The sequence below is a fragment of the Lathamus discolor genome, chromosome 5, assembly GCF_037157495.1.
Source record: "Lathamus discolor isolate bLatDis1 chromosome 5, bLatDis1.hap1, whole genome shotgun sequence".
NCBI lineage: Eukaryota > Metazoa > Chordata > Aves > Psittaciformes > Psittacidae > Lathamus > Lathamus discolor.
Window position 1 is genome coordinate 102,216,717 of NC_088888.1, and position 20,696 is coordinate 102,237,412.

The 20,696-nt window shown below is 41.0% G+C and overlaps 1 protein-coding gene across 2 annotated transcripts in view; it reads right to left on the minus strand.

Annotated features, from left to right (window-relative positions):
* Window positions 1-4,209: 4,209 nt before the first annotated feature.
* The window catches only part of HS1BP3 (HCLS1 binding protein 3), a 51,660-nt gene continuing 35,173 nt past the window's right edge, over window positions 4,210-20,696 (minus strand). For both annotated transcript variants that reach the window (XM_065681712.1, XM_065681713.1), the window contains exons 5-7: window positions 14,596-14,747; window positions 13,963-14,098; window positions 4,210-6,095 (exon numbers count right to left, since the gene is read on the minus strand). In XM_065681712.1, coding sequence (XP_065537784.1) covers window positions 5,867-6,095; window positions 13,963-14,098; window positions 14,596-14,747 — 517 coding nt within the window. In that variant the 3' untranslated portion in view covers window positions 4,210-5,866. The remainder of the gene's footprint in view (window positions 6,096-13,962; window positions 14,099-14,595; window positions 14,748-20,696) is intronic.

Consider the following 20,696-nt stretch of genomic DNA (forward strand, 5'->3'; position numbering starts at 1 on the left):
GGTCCTACACCTGGGTCAGAGCAATCCCAGGCACAGCTACAGGTTGGGCAAAGAAGAGATTCAGAGCAGCCCTGAGGAGAAGGACTTGGGGTGCTGGTCGATGAGAAAATGAACATGAGCTGGCTTCAGTGTGCGCTCACAGCCCAGAAAGCCAACCGTATCCTGGGCTGCATCAAAAGGAGCGTGACCAGCAGGTCGAAGTAGGTGATCCTGCCCCTCTACTCTGCTCTCATGAGACCTCACTTGAAGTATTGTGTGCAGTTCTGGTGTCCTCATCATAAGAAGGACATGGAACTGTTGGAACAAGTCCAGAGGAGGGCCATGGGGATGATCAGGGGACTGGAGCACCTCCCCTATGTAGACAGGCTGAGAAAGTTGGGGCTGTTCAGCCTGGAGAAGAGAAGGCTGTGTGGGGACCTCATAGTAGCTTTCCAGTATCTGAGGGGGGCCTGTAGGGATGCTGGGGAGGGACTCTTCATCAGGGACTGTAGTGACAGGACAAGGGGTAACGGGTTAAAACTTAAACAGGGGAAGTTTAGATTGGATATAAGGAAGAAGTTCTTTCCTGTAAGGGTCATGAGGCACTGGAATGTGTTGCCCAGGGAAGTTGTGAATGCTCCATCCCTGGCGGTGTTCAAGGCCAGGTTGGACAGAGCCTTGGGTGACATGGTTGAGTGTGAGGTGTCCCTGCCCATGGCAGGGGGGTTGGAACTAGATGATCTTAAGGTCCTTTCCAACCCTAACTATTCTATGATTCTATAAAGCACTGAGGATGTTCTGTTCTTTCAGTCACCAAATGCTCACTCACTCATTCAGTGTGAGTTTTGGGTTAGCCCAGTATAGTCCTTCACAAAGCCAAAAGCAGATTACTATAAGGGAATGTGAAAGTATTTGCTTGTTGGATATTCCCCTCATTTCCAGGAACTTGTAATTCAAGGTCTTACCAAGCTCTAAGTGGCATCTTTAAAAATGCTTGATAGATTTCTCTTCCATGAGTCTAACCAGTGTCTCTTTGACCCCATATAAATCTTCAGCATCCATAACATCCTGGTATGAATAAAACTTAGTCCCTAAACATCTATGACTACTCAATTCTTTAAGGAGCTTCACTGACTTCTTAACTCCCACAGTGGCATTTGACTATTAATTTTATTTACAATCATCACATTTCACTGCTAGTATTTTTACTCAAAGCAGCATACTTTACAGATGTTTCTTTAGTAACACAGCACATGATTTCCCTTCATTTGAATTCTTCATTAAGTTCATTAATGCATTACATTAAATACCAGTACTACGCAAAAGGCTATAAAGGAAGATAAGTGATATGGTGAGAGCTGAAAAAAATTAATCAGAAGGGTTTAAAGATGAATTAGAGAGTGGTGCAATACAGAAGGCAACTGAGTGTCTTTATTCAGTCCTGTTGTTGATGTTGAGATGAAAAATAAGAATGTAGATAAAATTTCACAGTAAAACCCCTTTCTCTTCTTGACTTAGAAGGTTTAAACTGTTGCAAATGTGAGATCACATAGATCAGTAAGTGGTTAATACACATACACAAAGATCCAAGAATCCTTGGTGACATTAGTGACAGACACACTTAAGAGTGAAATATAAGTGCTTTTTTGTACTCTGTAGTAAATCTAATGACCACAGGGATTGGTCATTTACAGCCTTCTTTCATAGCTAATGCCTTAGTGCCCCGTGAGGATGCTGGATTTCCATGACCTTAAATCACAGGCTGAGTTGCGTATTCTGCTGTAGCAAGCTCACCTTCTTTGCAGAAGGTAACTTCTCGGCAAAGATTAGCAGAAACATCAGATTCAATTAATACGTATTTTTTAGACCCAACCCAAATTTTCATTGACAGAACTAGGCCTTAAATGATACGTGGGAATTAGCTTTCCTAAAAATATAGCAACAGAACAGACCTGAGCAGATGGCCCACATGTCATCTGTGAAATACCCAGCTCGGGGAAATCAGTATTTTAACTATGACCCAAATAAAGTATATAATGGTTTTGTTAATTAGTTCTGTACCACATAAGAAGCAAAAGGTTATTCTAAACAAGAAGCAGCTTCTAATCCAATAGAGATACCTATTATGAGTTCTAATCACTAAAGAAAACATCTTTTGTATGGGTTTAAATATAACTCTTGCTTTTCCACTCTTCTGATGAGCCAGCTACTACTAATTTTGAAAGGTGATGCTTGTCAGCCAATAACTTAATTACAGTCCATAACTGAATTTCAAGAGTTGTCAAGTGCCTGATAATAAAATAGCTGCTACTAGAAGTGGTATACGGGGAAAAAAAGGAAGTTCTGGTCTGGCAGGATGCAAACTATGTTGTGTGTTTTCCCTGTGCCATTTCAAATAATACATTCAATTTTTCTGGTCTACATTTGTCCGACATTCTTCTCTTGTATCATAATGATTCATTATATATAATTTATTCAAGGACTGTAACTCACCTCTAGGTGCCTATAAATATTACTGCACCTAGATATTTGCATTGAAAAACAAATGCATTACATTGGGTTTTATGAAGGATCCTCTTTTGTTAGTGGCTTGACAGGAAAGATGAATTTATTTTTTTTTCTGAAGTAAAGCACTGACCTTAAAATAATCTTAAAAATCTAGCACAGGAATCAATCAACAGCTCTTCCTACTCTGTGGTGCTTAGGTAATTTGACAATTTTAGGGATGGCTGGGAGGCATAGTATTCCTTGGCCGTTCAGAATAGGTACAGCTATATTGTTGTTACATCAGTATTACTGGGAATGTTCCCATGGTTATGATGGTAACATGTAATATCTACCCTCCCACTGCTTTGTAAAAGCATGAGCCATTTCTGTGTGGAGCTCTTAAAAGTGGTGGAAGGCAGATAGGTAGTACTGCTATGAGGAACAGTGAAAGGTTGCATATTGTGTCCCTGCACCAAGAGGTGTTAGTGAAACGGTGTGGGATGCTGGCATCCTTTATTGCCCCTGGAATGTGTATATAGAACAGTTCTTCTAAAAACATGAGAAATCCAGTGCAAAATGACAACAGTCATCTAGGGCACACCAAGTCATGAGAAGCTGGTACTGTAGTAATGTACTTTCCTGTCCTGCTGCCACCTACCCTGGTCAGAGTTGTTCAGTCTAGAAAAAGAGACTGAAAGGAATAGACTTTGTTCTTGTTCTGTGGTGATGAGAATTAGAAGTAAAGAGCTTAGGTTGCAGGAAGGAACAGCTATGTCAAACAGTAGAAAAATATTTCTAATAGGATGGCAAAACATTCTAATGGCACAGCCAGGGAGGCTATGTCACCTCCAGTGCTGCTTGACAGCCAGCCAGATATTTAAGGACAGGTTAGAAAAACACCTGTGAGAGATAATATCTCAGCAGGCATAATTACTGCCGCTGCAAAAGTAGCTCAGTGCCCATGCTCAGGTATCTCTCCAGCTGAACCATGTTCAGCCACCATGTCCTGCTCTGGCATCTGCCTACTCTTCCAGTTCAGCCTCACATTGATACACCTTGTCCTGGCCAGTGAGAACTGCCATCAGCAGGACACAGGCCAAATGTTCCTGCTTATGTCAGGATGGTGGACAAACTGGTCTTCCCAGGCTGCTGCCAGCTCTGTTCTCTGATTTCTCTTCAAGAAATCTTAATCCCACTAAGGGTGAAGATCTGCATTCAGCTCACTCATCTTTAAATCCATAGCCCCCAATGTGGTAGTTTTAGCAGCAATGCAAGCAGTCTCCTCCAATGACGAATAAAGTGGAGATCAAGATTCTTCAATCCTCCATTAAATACACAGTTGTTACTAGACCAGGTAGTGCAACAGGAAGGCTGTCCTGAATTAATTTATCCTCCCCTGCTATTCTCTGCCTGCTCTCTGGAAAGTAATCTATTTTCTCCTCAGTGCTTTTGTTCCTCTTTTGCAGGATGGGATAAACAAGCTTCCTAATTGCACCAGGACACTGAAGACAGACAGGATCAGGTACTGACTTTGACCATATATAGTTTTTACCTTTAGCTGCTCTCAAAGGAAATATGAGAGCAGCTACGTCCTTGGTTTCATTCTTATTTGCACAGAGCTTTAGTGGAGCATACACTTTAACACCATGTAAGACTCCTCATGTTTTGGATGGAATCCATCCTTTATCTCTGATTTGCTGCTACTGTACAACCTAGAGAATAATAATAACAATAACACCTGCAGGTTAGCAAAAAGTTTTATTATACTAAAACATACCATGCATAGATGAGAGCCAATGGTTATGTTTTTTCTGTCCCATCAAACTGAAATACCTTTATCATATGTTCCATGGGCTTAAAAAGGAAATACTAATAGAGATAATTTCATTATTAAAAAAAATATATATTGCTTTTGATTTATTTTGTTCTGTATTAGAAAGGCAAATTTGGAGATAGTGATATGGCTTGACTATATTAGTATTTTTCCTCTGGGGAGCTTGCCTTCACATCTGGACACATGTGGAATGGGTTTGGAAATATATTCCTCCATGACAGCAGGTATCAAGTCCCATTAGATGTAAATTCAGCATGTTGAACCAGAATGCCTGAGCTGGGGGAAAAAAAGGGGTAGTCTGGGATGCCTATTCTACCAGGTTTTTCTTTTCCTGCATATTAAAATTTCTCCAGTATATTTTCTTCCTATCTTTCTCCTCTGGATAATTCCAGGTTTGCTCTCCCTTGTTTTAACCATTGTTATAGTTATGAACAGATCTCTGTTTAATGAAAAACCTCATTTTAGCTTAGTGGAACTAATCATCATGGCTTCTTTCATTTCTGGGTGAAGCAAAGAGCAAGGAGTGAGTGATTCCAGAGAGCAAATTATAGAATGGTTTGGGTTGGAAGGGACCTTAAAAATATCTGGTTCCAGACCCCTGCCATGGGCAGGGCCATCTTTCACTACACCAGGTTGCTTAAAGCCCTGTCCAAGCTGGCCTTGTTCAGCCATTAGGACATCTGCTTTGAAACAACTCCCAGACAAATCTCTTTCTCTCCACTAACTACAGTGGAAGCCCAGGAAGACTTCGCTGGAAAAAAGATTAGCCCTTGTGTATCTTTAGTAGGTTCATAAGAACCCTACAGTATCCAAACCTCCCTCACACTGCAACTTCTGCATTTGTCTGGAGGCGCACTCTCAGACATCTTCAGTCATTTGCTGTTCTCCCCAGGGGACAAAGATGCATAGCTCTAGTGCTTACAGTCCTGCAAGTTCTCCTGTAAATTGTCATTTGCACAACAACAAAGGCAGCAGATTGTCAGGCTTAGCTGGAATTTCAGTGTTTCTCTGAGTAACAGAGGAATTGTTACCTATGCTTAACAGTTCCTGGTTATAGATTACTGAAATATCAGTCTAAGAGGAAAGGGCTGCTACAAAAATAACACAGGATAAAAGGAAAAAGCTTTTCAGTGAGCTGAAATACACTGTCAGCTCAATGACAGGAACAGCATCCTGTCCTGCCTCAGATTGTTTGTTGGACACTATTCACAGCTGCCATGTGTGTAACACACTTACCATTTTCAGTCATTACTAAACTGGCCAAGACTACACTATGTTGATACTAAAATAGCAGTAGACAATCTGTAGTGCTAGGTCCTTGTCCACATTACCTGAAAAACCCTGGAAATCTAAGGCAACATTTTACCCCAATTGCATTGTTTTGAAAACATCATGTTGAGCCTTTGCTAGTCAAACTTGCTGCTCTCTGTATGACAGTACAGAATGAGCTCTGTGACAGTAGATGCATCTGGTCAACAATTGCTACTGTCACTTGAGCTCACCAGGAGTTGGGTCCAGAAGGCATCATTCTAAGTAAATCTAAGTACATTTTAAGAATATGCATGTTCAAAAGAGACTTGCATCTTGGTTGTCGATAGATTCATTTTCCTGGATATACTGGAGAATGTCCACTTCATTCATTGTCTGAATCCTGTTTTCCTCTGGCTTTGCCAACGGGGATGAGTTAGTGCTCCTTGGGGGAACTGCTGGCTTCTGAGGCAGTGGTGGTTTTGACGTTACCTTAGGTTTTGGTTTGGAGGTTACTTTCAAGAGTTTCTCTAAATCATCTTCAACTCTGGAATAAAAAGAAAACATCAGTAACATCTTGGGAATTTCTGAACTGCTTTTCTTTTATAAGAAAATGCAGCCTTGCAAAGTAAAACCTTATACAGGAAACGATCAAATTCTATTAATTTCTCTTACAGAAAGAGCTTTCCATAAAGGTTTCCATGTTATCAAAATAAGAACTGTCTTTTTATAATGTGGCTTTTCAGTTTGTCATACAAGTTAACTAATTTTACATCATGTTTTCAAATGTCTGAACTAAAAGCAATTTGAAATTATCAAAGGAAAATGAACTTTAGTTTGGGGAAAAAATGTGTTTGATTTGTGACAGGATGATTTTCTTCCCAGAAATGTTCATGGGACAGTAAAATCGTTCAAATTCATCTCTGCTTCCTCTTCATTCTCATCTCATCTGAGACTGAACATCCCCCATGCTCAATCATAAGAAACTGGAAAAACTAATGGCTTTACAAACAATGTGTTCACGTTTTTTTTCCCAAGAAACTTAAGAAGTTCTGCGATCTGTGACTGTATACAACTCTTTCTGGAGAACATTTCCCCCTGTTTCCTAGTGAAATAACCCCAAACACCTGAAACAGTTAAGGACGTTTTCTACTTGCATTATTTGACCTTATCAAGAGACACAGAACACTGTGCATGCCCGACGGTTCCCATAGGAGCTGTTACTGATTTTGAGAGAGCTCTTATAACAGATTGTCTTGTGACTCCAAGAGGTGTCTGACTCTGGAAAGTGAGTATGTGGAGGAAAGGGAAAGAAGGTGATGACACATTACAGCAGAGATGGCAAAGCAAAAATTAGCATAGCTACAGAAGTCTTTCCAGGCCACAGTAATTTCTGCTTTGAATCAAAATAGCCTCTTGTTTTGGACCTCTGAACATGGTGGTCAAACAAAATACCTTAAGGAGCAAACACAGCTGTTAATTTCCCAAAGGATTAATTGATAAATAATATTTAAGCAGTCAAAAAACCCAACTAGCAATCCATGCAGATGATTAGCTATGTAATGACTAGCTACAAAAGTGAAGCCCCTGATAAAATGCGTACCTCATATGCTTACAAAATACACAACTAGCAAAAGGCACCACCTCTAACTGCAGCATGCAAGATCAGGAAAGGTAAAGCATAAGTAGCACATACAAGATCAGGAAAGGTAAAGCATAAGATGCACAAGCAAAAACTTTTACATGGGGGACCAGGAGCCAAAAGTCAAGAGGAACAGTAGGTTTGTAATACGTAGGTATCTCCTTGCCAGACTCCAGCTCGAGTAGGATACACTTACTCTGTGACTCTAGCATCTTAGACACTGAAATGATTTAACTGTTTAATTGTTTACAAGCAGTGTTGTAAGAACTGTTTTTATCAGACTTCAAAATCAACTGAATCAGCCCATTAGGCTGTAACAGTGCCAACAGTAAAACTCCCTCTGCCACAGCCAAAACTACAGTTAAATAATGTAAGCAGTTAAAGAAAAGCTGAGCTCTTCCATAGTTTGGAAAGCAACCGATTAGGGTAACAGGCCAGGACCATGGGGAACATGATCAACAGAAGAATTGGTGTCTCTGAGACACTTTATTACTCCATCCCTACTGAACATTGTTTGAATGTTAAAACCTCAGGTACTTCAACAGCTCTAGCACTCTCAGCTAAGGACCCCATTTTTATTAAAAAAACCTGCATGATTTCAAGGGTTTCTGTTTTTGTTTGCCCTTATTAAAAGCTGTGAGGAACTTCCGACTGTGCTGCCCAGGCTGACACAAAATACACTGACCATAAAGTGAACAAGGATAAGCCTGTATTTTCTGCTGTACAGACAGTCAGAACACCTTAAGGTAAAACCATGCTTGAAGATGGATTTTTTTGTGACTCCAAAAGGCAATCTAGTAAGTATCAGTTTTAACCAATGCTATTCTTGTAACAGGTATCTAAAACTCAGAAATACTTAAACAGACCAACTGATGGACAGAGAAGTGCCACTGTCCCAGAGCTCTGCACCTTCAATTCTTCCTCGTGGACTTGTGTTCCAGCAGGGAGCTCCTCAAATTTCATCCCCCAAGTAATCCTGGAGATTATATTCTCTTTTATTTAGATAAGATTTCTGCTGTCTTTTAGTTTCCATGATTCCCTGTGGGCGACATATCTCACGTAACTTACAAAACATCTTGTCAGTGTATTTCTTCCTCTCAAATTCCTCATCTACTAGAAGAAATTAATTTAATCCCAGACATCTTGTTTGCTGCAAACTCTGATATCCAAAGATATCACACCTGTGATCACATTGCCAAGACATGTTCTTATTCTCTTTGCTATGTTATAAACAAAACATGTTAGGGCTGGTATTTCTAAAGCTTAGCCTTCTTTAGCTGATCTGATGCTTCCCTTCTTGGCATAAAAATACACTGAAGGAATCAGTGTCCATGTCATAAAGTTTTGGTCATAAATAATAGAAACTGTAATAACCAGGTAAACAACACATATATGTACATATAGACAATATGAAGGAAGTATGATTTTGAACTAGGTGCACTGCCCAGAAGAGGCAGCAGTAAATACAGCTCATTAACCTGATCAGATGGTACAGCACCCTGAATTCTCTACTCCTCTGTGGCTCTATATTAATTTCTGTGCTAACTACAGCAACAAAACCAGTCAGCACAGTCATAAAACACCCCCCAAAAGATGCAGGCCAGTAGGCTGCGGGGGTTCCGAGTGTGAGTATGGGGATGCATTTTGGTAGTGTGCTTTTAGGCCAAAAATTACGCAGGAGATGATTTTTCAAAGTCTGGAAGCTGATCATGTAAATATTCTTTTCTTGTCATGGGTTTTTTCAAGACACTGGTTAGACAGAAGTCTTTTACAGAGAACACAACAGATAATATGTGGCCTTTGTCTCAAAACCTGCTTTTCAGTGCTGCAGTGCTAGGCAAACTGTTTGATCCACTGCTGTTTGATCCTGTGAGACACAACTGTCTTTGGAAAACTAAAAAGGTAAAATGCAAAACGCCTCAGGCAGACATAGAAACAAGGACTTCTATTTTTTGAGAAGCAAATGAATTGTTACAGTGCATAACTACCACCATATTTAACTCCAGGCTAGGAGGAGGATGAAAAAAATCAATCAGCTATTCTAAAATAACAAGATTAAAAGCAGAACTTTCCCACCCCCATCTTTTTTATAGACAATCAGGCACAGAATCCATGTAATTAATCATTCTCTAATTAGTCTCCTTCTTTTTCTGTAACGGAAAAGCAGCACCACATTGTTTAAAATTCCTGCCATACTGTTGTGCTGATTCACAGACTCTATTGGTGGAAAATCCTCTTTGTTTCCAGATGCAGAAAGCAATCAAAACCCTTAGTGAAGAAAGGCTGTCACAAAGCCTTACGAAAGCATGTGGATTTAAAAGAGAGTAAATGAGTTCTGACTTGGAGACGGAGACAGCTACCACCAGAACTTCAGCAGCTAAGATGACACTGCTCTGAACTCTGTCCTGTCTATTGGACAAGATCTTTGGGACAGGAATGACTATGTGCTAGTGCTTGTACAGCATCTAGCCTGATGGTGACAGTGACCTCTGCTTGCCAGGAATGCTCTAATGAGGAGGACAGTAATGAAAGCAAGAGACAAAGTACCATTTGCTAAAATATCCAAAAGGATTGTGCTTGCAGCTAGGTTATGCAACTCTTAGCAGTTCTTGCGGAGTAGGCATTTATCTTTCCCTATCTCATTATGGGTGTCTTTATTTTGTCTGGTGTTAACTCCAAGTCTGAGAGATACCTTGCTGAAGCCTTGAGGAGAGGTGTAATATCACATACATTACTTGGGGAAAGACTTGTGCCCCAAAATAAGAAGAAGGTTCTGAAGTATCTGTTGACCATCACTTCTGCTATGGTCAGCAGTAACAGTGTAATGTCTAGCAAGGGGCTGCGGAAATGGGGTTAAGCACAGGACTGCAAAGCACAGGTGGCTGTGTAGGAGGTATCTCCTCTCCAGCTCCTACTTTCCCCTGCAACCCAACTATGGTGCTGGTCCCATATCCTGAGGACAGTGAGCAAACATTTCTCATTGTGGTGCTGAATGTGGTGTCTCATACTACTCCTGCTTAGTCTGAAGATGCAAGTGCTGCTCTCTGAATTTGATATCTCTGAATGGTCTGCTGAATGAAGAACATAAAAACTTTTTCTGTTTCAAGGGTGGCATCAGCTCCTTGTCAAACCTGAAGCTAACAAACCTGCTCAAGAAGCTGTATGGACTGCATGGTGTTTAGATAGAATGTGGTTTCACAAACAGTTTCAGCCTCTAACAGTATAACCCTCCTGAAAGGGTCATCATTTGTATCACTGACGGCACAGATTGCAGCTGTAAAAACAGATCAACCTTTAACTGCAGACAAAATTAATCTTTTCAGGACACAGGTAGATTGATACAGCTGTAGCACAAAGGTAGGAGCTGGACTGTCCCTTTCAACACCAGCAGTCTTAGATCAGCATAATCCTGAGAAAGAATACCAGATCTGCCACCACAAGGTAGCAGAACTGGGATCCTGCTGCTGACGCTTTTCTCAGGACTGGAAAAAGACAAATGCTATGCTGGCAGCTGCTTCCTTCCAATTCAACTCCCTATCCATTATCAAAGGTGAAGTTAAATCTCTCCTAAAAAGCTGCTTAGACAACTGTGATAATTATTTCATGCTAGGATGTGTGATAATTCATGTAATTCTGCGGACCTACAGAGCTGCTGCAACATTCACAGGATCAATTCTAGCATTGGTTTTCCACAAAAACCTGATCCATCACACCAGGCAGGCACAATTTAGATTAATGAGGCAGAAGAGGTCGACTGCAGTCCTGCTGCATAAAAACTTAATTTACACATCTGTGGCCACTGGGTGGATGCAGATGAAAATATAAGATGGGATAAGAATCCACAGTGGGAGAGTTTGCAGGATACTGATTTCTGCATCAGTTGATTTCTGTCTCTAGCTCAAATGGAAATCAGACTGAAGAGGAGCTTTGAGAATGGAAGTATGGCTGAGTGCATCCAGAAGAAATCGTTAAATGCTATGACACAACCCAGGGAAATGACTGTAGAAGAGAGGCCTGGTCCTAAATCATTCCCAAAGATAATGCTTTTAACATCTGTGAAAGGGTCGATCAGCTACCCTTTCATATCACTACAGCTGGTCACCTTACACCTTGGAAGAGTAAAAATAATGTGACCCTAGACTTCTCTGAAGAGCCTGGGTTCCTCCATTCCCTCTGGTGAAAAGATAAGCCAAAGAGGCTTGGTCATTTATCTCTCCCTTTCTCAAAGCACATCCCATGAAGGAAGAGTATGATGTGCTCCTTTTTTCCTGCAGGCAACATGATGGGACTTGACCTTGATGGTTCTTGCCACAGCAGTTTATCTCTTTTCCACAAGCTCTGGAAGGGCATACAAGTACAGTGCTCCACAAGCACCTCACACATGTATTGTGGCAGACTTAAAGGTAGGAGAGAGTGCTTGTATCTGCAATGCCAGTAGTTAGTGAGGTAGCTCACCTAGTTTCTTCATCACCATCACTTAGTACTTGTTAATAGGCCAAAAAAATTAGTAACCAGTAAAAGGCTGGTCAATGGCCAGGAAGAGGGATGATACTTGTTTGAATGGACATGAGTATTTTGCCATAAAAAGAAATCTTTGACTACGCTTCAAAGCAATTGGTTCTTCTCAAAACTCAGCACTTGTTAATGTAAAGTAGGTGATTCTATTTGAAACAGTAATTCTCATTTCAGCAGGCATTCACAGAGAGCACAGTCCTCAGCTTGCAAGGAGAGCATTTATCATATTCTCTTCTCCCTCATGTTGTGACAAGCACAGCCCACACACATTTTGCAGACTCATTTGTCTCCATAACAGTCTCTTCCTCAAGAGCGGTAAGTCGCTGCTGGGGATTCATTGCTGTGCTGACAGTGCTGGGGAGCTACTGCTGCTGCAACCACCCAGGTGCCATCCAGATCATGAAGGCCTTGGTTGCTCCTGTGTTCTGATGTTCTAAACATCATCTTTTTCCCATCTTGCCCTTGGAAGAAGGGTCTGCCTTAGGTAGTGCTCTCCTATCTCTTTCCACGATTCACTGAAAGGTGCATTTCCCAGGAAGTCAGACACTTCTCAGCTATACAACGTGAATGTGAGAAGACTGCATGAGTCAAGAGTTACCATATCAATCCATCTGTGTACAGTGAACATGTCTAGGTTTCTGCACCTACCACAGACCTGCTGGTGCATCATAGCACAGGCTGGTCTTAGGTCTTGACAAAATGTGTCCAGGCAAATTTTCTGTGCAGTATAAGAGTATGTCCAACAGACCAAGATGTTTGCCACTTTTCCTCTGGTAGCTTACCCAGCTCTAGCCCACTGAAAGAACAGGTTGTCATGGCTCCTCCTTTGATCTGAGGGCTTGGGGGGAAATTTCTTCAGTCCCCTCTGGAAAGGAAGCATGATTGACAGCATCTACAGGTCAAAGGCAAGATTTATTCTTAGACCTCAAAATATGCTCAAGCTTCCATGCCAGAGAGACCCCAGGGTTCAGCTCACATTGAACATTTCCTCTCACCACAAAGGGTCACTGCCTGGAAAAACTGTGGCACTGCCCTGTAAGAACATATAACACCAGCCTGCTGGTAAGGGAAGGCAGGAGATGATTCAAACGACAAGGTGGCAAGAACATACATGTTTGCTCCCATTATGCTACAGCACTAAATCAGGTCGTGTCGTGACCCATCAGTTTCTATAAACATCAGGTGGGCTGTTAGCATGTCATGCGAGATGGCACCCAACCCAATTTAACCTTTGCTTAAGTCAGGTATTACCACTGAGATAGCTACCACTTCTGCATGCACAGAAAGCAATAGCTGCAAAACTACCTGCTTCAGGAAAGGTTTGAAACCACACACAGATTCTCTCTCCTGGGTTTAGCATCCGCTGTGAAAATCATACATCCTAACAGGAGATGGCTGGCAAGAATGAGCACTGGAAGCAGGCTGGTCTCATCATTCAGATGCCAGCCTGAGATCCAGAAGGTGTAAATTTGGCTCTGCGGCAGCACTGACTCCCTGATGATGCTGGTCTCTCTGAGCATTGTCTCTCTCTTGATGTCTTGAGGATTATCAGTGCAGAAAAATTAGCCTTGTGAGAGATGTCAGGAATAAAATACATTATGTGATGATACATTCCAGTGCTACACTGTCAAGGTGAGCAGGCAAATGTAAGAGCAAGTACATTATTCCCTCCTGTAACTCTGACCTCCAGCCCTCCTTTCTACTAGACTAAAAATTAAATGCAGGGTGATGGAGATTTTAATTAAGAGTCCTTTACAGCTGTAGAGGTGTGCATAGGATTCCTCCTGGAAGTGTGCACAGAGATTTGTGAGCCACCAGCAGAAAACTATTCTTCATGTGGCAAAAGCCTCTGATTTCAGCTCATTGAAGCTGAATTCTTCTTTTTTTCTGGGCTTTGTCTCTTAACTTTTCATAACGAAGGTCAGTTTTCCCCTGGGGACTGCTTGCAGAAAGCAGAACTGTCATGTTAGAAAACAAGGACTAGATGGCATGCTTTGCGCCTTCAAGACCTTTACTTTCAGTCATAGAGTAATACCTTGCACTCTTCCTTTCTCAAAGGATCTTCCTAATTTTCTTTTTACTGTGTTTAATTTCTAAGCTCCATGACACATATTTTTCTTATATTTTACTTGTAAGTACAAGTGATTCACAGTTAGCATTCAAAGTATTTAAGCTTTGCCCTCAAATTAATCTCTTTTGAGATCCAAATAACTCCTAAGATCACCTTCATCCTACACGACAGATATGAGATGTGTACCTCAGCAGTTCTTCAGTGTCCTCCTCAGGACCCGTGTTCAGCACATACACCGTGTTCTTACAGGCAGCTGGCAACAGTAGTGAATCACCCAGTCTTACCACCCCACCAAGGTCTGGATCTTCAAATAATTTCAGATCTAGAAAGGGGAACCAGAAAATGCTGTAGTTAAATCACGCCACAAAACACAACACCTGTATGAACACTAGCTAGTAAATCTGGCTACTGACCTGAAAAAAAATAAAAATCATGTGGACAATTCTTTTTTTTACAAGGACTTCCAATCCACAAAGTGCAGTGATTTTCTGCACTCTTATGACTTAGTAAATCTGCTTTCTTCTTGCACTCAAGAGTAGGTCACATTACTCTTGTCAGTGCGAGAAGAGTGACTGTGAGACATCCAGCTCCCATAGACCTATAATAACCCCAGCCCAAAATGTCAACAGTGAAAAGCTGTGGGAACTTCAGGTCTTAGTTATTCTTTTTGACTGATTCTAGATGATTCTGCCTCAGCTGAAGATTTGCCTCAACACTCTCAAGTCATTATTTAGCCCATATACTCTGCATCACTACATTTTAAAAGCTCATGCTTTAGATAAAATCATCTGTGTATATATAAATATAGAACATATTTACTCTCTTTCATCTTCTTCCTGGGACCAACTGATGAGAAAACTTTTTCGGGGCCAAAGAGTCCTTCATCTGGATCTACTTCCTCTTCAAAAATGGTTAATTTGGGCTTCTCTTCCTTGGTTGGAGGAGCAGATGCCTTCTTTGTTTTTTTAGTTCTAAAACATAAGAGACAAGAAAGCTCTGCAATTCTTCATATAACATGAAAGATTTATGGCTAGAAAGTCTCATAAACAGAAAACAAGTGGAGGCTGGGAAAGGATTAGAGAAAGGTACATAGGCATCTGTTACTTGCTGGCAGGAACAGAACATTGGGTTGAGCTGGAGGGACTGTTGGTCTGATGTACTCTACCTGTACTCATGTTTTGTATTCTTAAGAACTATCAGGGAACTCAGTGGGAACTAGAAGAGCAGGGCTAACACTGCTGTACTGTGCAAACCACCACTCAGTCACATTTAAGCAGTTTTACTCTCACACACAGAAAGCTCAGAATAAGAAAGATGACCAGTTCCAGCAACACTGTCATAGACAGACAGAAAGGAATGGCTTGAAAACCAAAGTGTGGGTTGATCCATTGCACTAATCCCTTTGGACAGGTTTTTTAAAATCTCTTTGGCTCTACTTCCTTCCCAGTGCCTGCTGCTGTTTCTGACTGCTGCATACTCCTTTCATAACGTTGTTAGACACTCCCCCTTATCCTCCCCAGAGGAGATGTGGTACGAAGACTACATCGCATTCAAGTTTAAGCTAGCAGGGACTGGGAGATGCTTGGTTGGACAGACTGCTATTTGCACAATCTACAAATGTCGCTCAGCACTTTCTTGAACCAAGGGCAGGATTAACTTCCTCTAAATTTAGTTTTTCTAAAAATTTGACAGTGAGACAAAGTTAATTTTTAGGCTTCTTCTCTACAGAGTGGAAAGAGACATGCATCTCTGTAGGACAATTAATCACATCTATTTTGAGCACTGATATTTGGATGCAATAAATCTCTGAAGATTTCTCCCTCTCCCCATGGCTGGAGAAGGAAGCTAAAAAGTAGTTTGGATTAAGAGGCCTCATTTGTATGTGTCTTCAACAATGAGAGCTGAATTCCCTTCCACAAACTGAGTGAAAAGCATGTGCCTTTTGCTTTCATACCCAGGAGTCACGTCCCACTAGCTGAAGCTATCAGGCAGCTTCCACAGTAGGGCAGCTTGAGTTATGCATCAAATCAGATGGCATAAAAAAGAAAATTTAAAGAATAGGGCAAAAAGCTTTGGGTGAAAAGTCCAATTCAAACTAACCTGAAAAAGAAGCATTCCTTAGGACAGCATGTCCTTCCTAAGAAATTGCCATATTTCTGAGATCCTTATTCTGAGCAGTCATGGTCTTGCAATTGCTAAGGTAGCCCCTTTGAGTGCTTCTTACAATAGAAGATCTGATCTTCTCCTTTGCAGAGAGCAGGTCAGGTTTCAGCCTACAGCAAACCTAATTATCAGCATTTAACACACCATAGCCATCAAAAAATTAAGAACAAGATCAAAAGATTACACATATATTCCAGCTACATTAAAGAATCTTGTAAAATCCTCTTCCGATTACAGCAGCACAAGAAAGAGTGGAGTCCAGTTACTTTCAGTTACTTTCACAAGTTTGTTATCACCAAAATAGAACTCATGGATGGTATTACCTTGTCACCACTTTGTCTTAGCAATGGGAAATGCTGGACTTTAGAGGCCTAAGATCAAGCCCCACACAGAACTTAAATATGGCCTTTTCTGGAAATATACCTTATTCAATATACTGAAGGTACCTGCAGTTGTCAGCAACTAATTTGCAGAACTATTTATGATACAAACCTTCTGTTTAGATCAGGAGAAAGCCACTGCTTTCATGATTTTCTTATTTTTGCATTTATATTCATTATGGATATGTCTCAAGTGACTTCTGAATTTGAGCTACTCTTGAAAGGTCAGCTCCAAGGAACTGCCTCAAACTGAAGCATTTGTAAAAGAGCCTTCTTCCAAAACCTAACAAAATCTAAAGTTAGAATATCTACAATCCAGACAGCTTTCACCCAGGATTTCTACACAAACTCAAATTCATTGCTTTATTAACTGTGGTAAAAAATCTATCACTCAAACGACCCTAAGTATTAAAGGAAAAGGTAAAAAATGAGTGCTATTATACTTTACAAAAAACCCTGAGAACAGTAAGACTCAGTCTTTCAGAGCTGACAAACTGACTAACAATAGAATTAGTAGATACAAATAAATCCAATCTACTGGGGAAGGAACAACTTTGTGTAAATCATGCTTTGCAAAGTATCCTTTGAGAAGCGAATAACAATATAGATGAGCATTTGCCAACCTACAGAATGCCAAAAAATGTTTGACAAGATCCCTTGTCCATTCAGGGAGTTACAACCTGAAGCATAAGTCCTGTTATGCTAGAGGTAGTTATATATGTGAGCCAATACATTTCCAAGCAACAGGTCGGCACCCCAGTGAGGTTAACAAGGACTTTACTATTAGTTAAAGTATTTGCAGCAACGAGTACCAGAATGGTGGGAAATGCTGAAGAAAGGGAAGAGAACCATAAAGCATGTCATGAAGAACAGCACATAAAACAAAATTAATTGAACTGGAAGGTCCTGGTAATAACCCTCTGTTTAGCCTAGCCATCAAACCAGCCCTCTTCCACTGGCTTGCTTTCTGTTTTCCCAAGGGACTCCACTAGCAGTTACAGTGCACAGGGCCAAACCCAGAGGGCTTGACTGCTACCAGCAGGAACAAGAGGAATTTGTTTTTCGGCCTTTGAGTTGTTTCCCCTCACTACCCTTCTAAGGAAGCCACAGTTGGACTGCCAAGTAATTCCAGCATATCCATACAGGGACTCAGTTGAGGTCAGTCTCTAACTGGGAAACAGGATTCCCACAGTTCTGTATTTAGCTGTGCCAGCCCAGGCTGTGCACTGCTGAGCAGCAGTTAATGGATGAGAAAGGGTGCATAGGAAGTTTCTGTCTGAGATTCTGGTTTCACAGTCAGCTTCAGCTGTCCCAAATCTGTGTCTCCCTGCCCACTCATCCCCTCTCTATATATTCCTGCTACCTCCCCAGAAGCAGTGGACCAGGAACTTACCCGGAACCGAGCTTGAAGCCACATGCTGGCTGGCATGCAGAGGAGAAGCTGCAAGGACAGTTAATTTTAGTCTCACAAAGTATTACTGTACTCAAGCCCTCTACGTCATTAGCACCTTCTTCATACATCACACTTGCAACCTTGGCATCTGACATTCTGAAGCTACCTTCATCCAGCTGGCAGAAGATGACCAGTGTCATTGCTATTTCTCTGTTGCTGAAACAAGTGAACTTTGCAATATCACTCTAGAGAATCTTAAAAATCTTAACAAAAACCAAACCAGCACTAAAGATGATGTATCCTTTGTTCAGCTGAACCTATTTACCTAGTTGAGCTCACATATGTCTACACACGAAGCACTGTGAGAATGACTCAACTAACAGTACCATCTTCTGCTTTGAGTCCAAAAGGAGCCAAACTGCCTCATAAGTGACTAGCCTCCTAACTAACATGAACTAAAAGTAGATGATCAAAAATTGGGTATGTGAATCCACCTAGTCAGGATGCTGGTGCACTTGAAAACCCAGCTGAGACTCCTGGCTCCCAAACAATTCCCAAATCCCTCAGGAAAATGCCAACAAACCCCTGTACGCAGGAGTCACTTTCAAACCTAACCCATTCTGTGTGCCCAATTCTCGTGTTATTGTTCACTGACACAATGTAGGTCACTTGTTTGGCAGCCTCCATGTCTCAGTGGCACATCAATAATGCAGAAAAGCTTTCTGGTCAGCTGAGGAAACAAGGATGACTGGGAGACTCCAGTCAGAATACTGTCACACCTGTATATGTGATAGCTGTATTCTGAAATATTGAATCTCCAGACCTAATGCTTGGTGACACACAGCTCAAATCAAATGACATGCCTATTCAAAAGACATGCCTATTGTGCTCAGCACAGAGTCCCTAACCCATGCTCACTACTGGGTTAAAATAGTGAGTGTAATTATTCAGACTTAAGTGTAATCTCAGCAAACCAGAAAATTTCAAAACTTATTGTTCCGGAAATATGACTATCTCTTCTTTTATAGAAATAAGATGATGCTCCAGGAAAGGAATGTTACAGCAATATTAATAAAAAAGACTTGTTCAGGATATACATATTTGTATTTTAGGTATTTTAAGATTTTACAAGGAAAGAGTATACTAATATAAATGGGCACCCCAACTCTCACAAATCTGTATTCCAGCTTGAAAAAAAGAACTACTGCTAGAATAGCAGCAATATTAGCACATCTTCTTGAAAACCATTTCTGAAAAACAAAGAACCTATACACTAGTTCATGCAGAATACAAAATGTCATCTGCTGCTTTCTTTTCATTCAACAGTGCTCATTTCCCAAAGCTGCCTGATAATAACAGACAAGACAAAAGGGGTCATTCTCATATGCTTTGGGCAAGGGATGCTGAATAGAAATTCTGAGCCTATTGGCTCAACACGGCCTGACTGCTAAGCATTAAGCAAGCGTGACAAGTGCTGGCCACAGGGTTATTTTACCTCACACAGTAATCTTTTTCTTGTGGACATCACAGTAATTTACAGTGCTTTAAATGGCCCTGGCAATCCCCAAAATAAGATAATGCTGAATAGATGGAATAAATCACCCATTAGAAATCATTCAGAAGAAGAGCATTCAAATTGCAGGCAAAGTTTCTCCTGGTGCAGCCTGCAGACTAGGCCAGCCTTGGACTATTGTTCCGGCAGAGCAACAGATGGAAAGAAAGTCTGAAGGAATAGATTTTCAAGAGTTCAGCTGGAGACCTGCTTTTGGGGAGAGATTTTGCTGAAGAGCTCAGCACTCAGGAGTACCTGTTCTTCCTAAAAGAAGCCAAGCTGTTTTCATAATCTGTCTTTAAGCTTTCTGGTTATATCCTTTTTCAACATAATTTGAAAACAGACAAGAACACACACGGACAACTTTTGTTTAGTGTACAGCTCGTCAGCAATAATCATAACACAGAAACATTTCCTAAAAAGTTTTAAACTAAGTAACTATTGAGGCACATAGGCACTCATATGCCTGGCAAGTGAACAACAGCTACAGAGTACATTCCAAAGAATACTAACATAAAGTCCATTTCTTAATCGTTTTCCTTTGATTTTCTAGACTAAACTAGAATGTAAGACTAGCTGAAACAACTTAAGGACAACAGAAGACAAGTTTCAAAAGATAATCATAACTAAATTAAACCACAGCAAGGACAGTGGTCAGAACAAGGCCAGCATAATAAAGTTGCCAATAACGACATCGAAAAGCCAGAAATACCCACTAGTATTTCAGGATTCATCTGCAAAGCAGGAGAATGGTACTTCCAGGGTTTCTTATCCTAATACTCATGTTAATGACACACATTTTAAAAACTGCAATACCAGACAACACGCACTAACATGTTTTGGAAAAAAATTGGCCAGGCACTTTCCTGCACCCTGGATGTAACTACTCAACACATTTTAGAGCTTCAGGGTGGTTACAGAGGGCTGAAAGTAAAGCTATTTTATAAATTCAAAAAGTACAACACAAAAAAGCATGGGCTGGTGAGCATTGCCTTGATGCTTGGTAGAGTTAAAGAAAGGCAGCGATAATCAGACAAAATCAGTAAATAATTAAAAGAGCATTCATTGCTAAAGTCTTGCCAGAATCATGCTGCTGTTTTCTCTTTATGAGCCTACAGGCTTCGTTAATAACGGCACCTTGTCCAGGGACTGACATAGCAGTCCTTAGACTTCCCACCGTTTTCTTCCAAAGTAGGAGCAGGACAATGAAAGCTTATAAACTCCAGCTCCAGCAGACAGGGATCTAACTGCAGTACTGCAGGTATCTGGTTCTCTGTAGAAAGCAAGCCTGAGCTATCTCTGCATGACTTAGGCACTCAGCTGCCTCAAGCAAGGAGAGATGAAACCAGAATGCTTTTTTTTTCAGTTCTTCTCTGTGGCTTAGGAGGGACAAAGAAGAGAGAATATTATGTCTTCCTGTTCAGTCTATGAA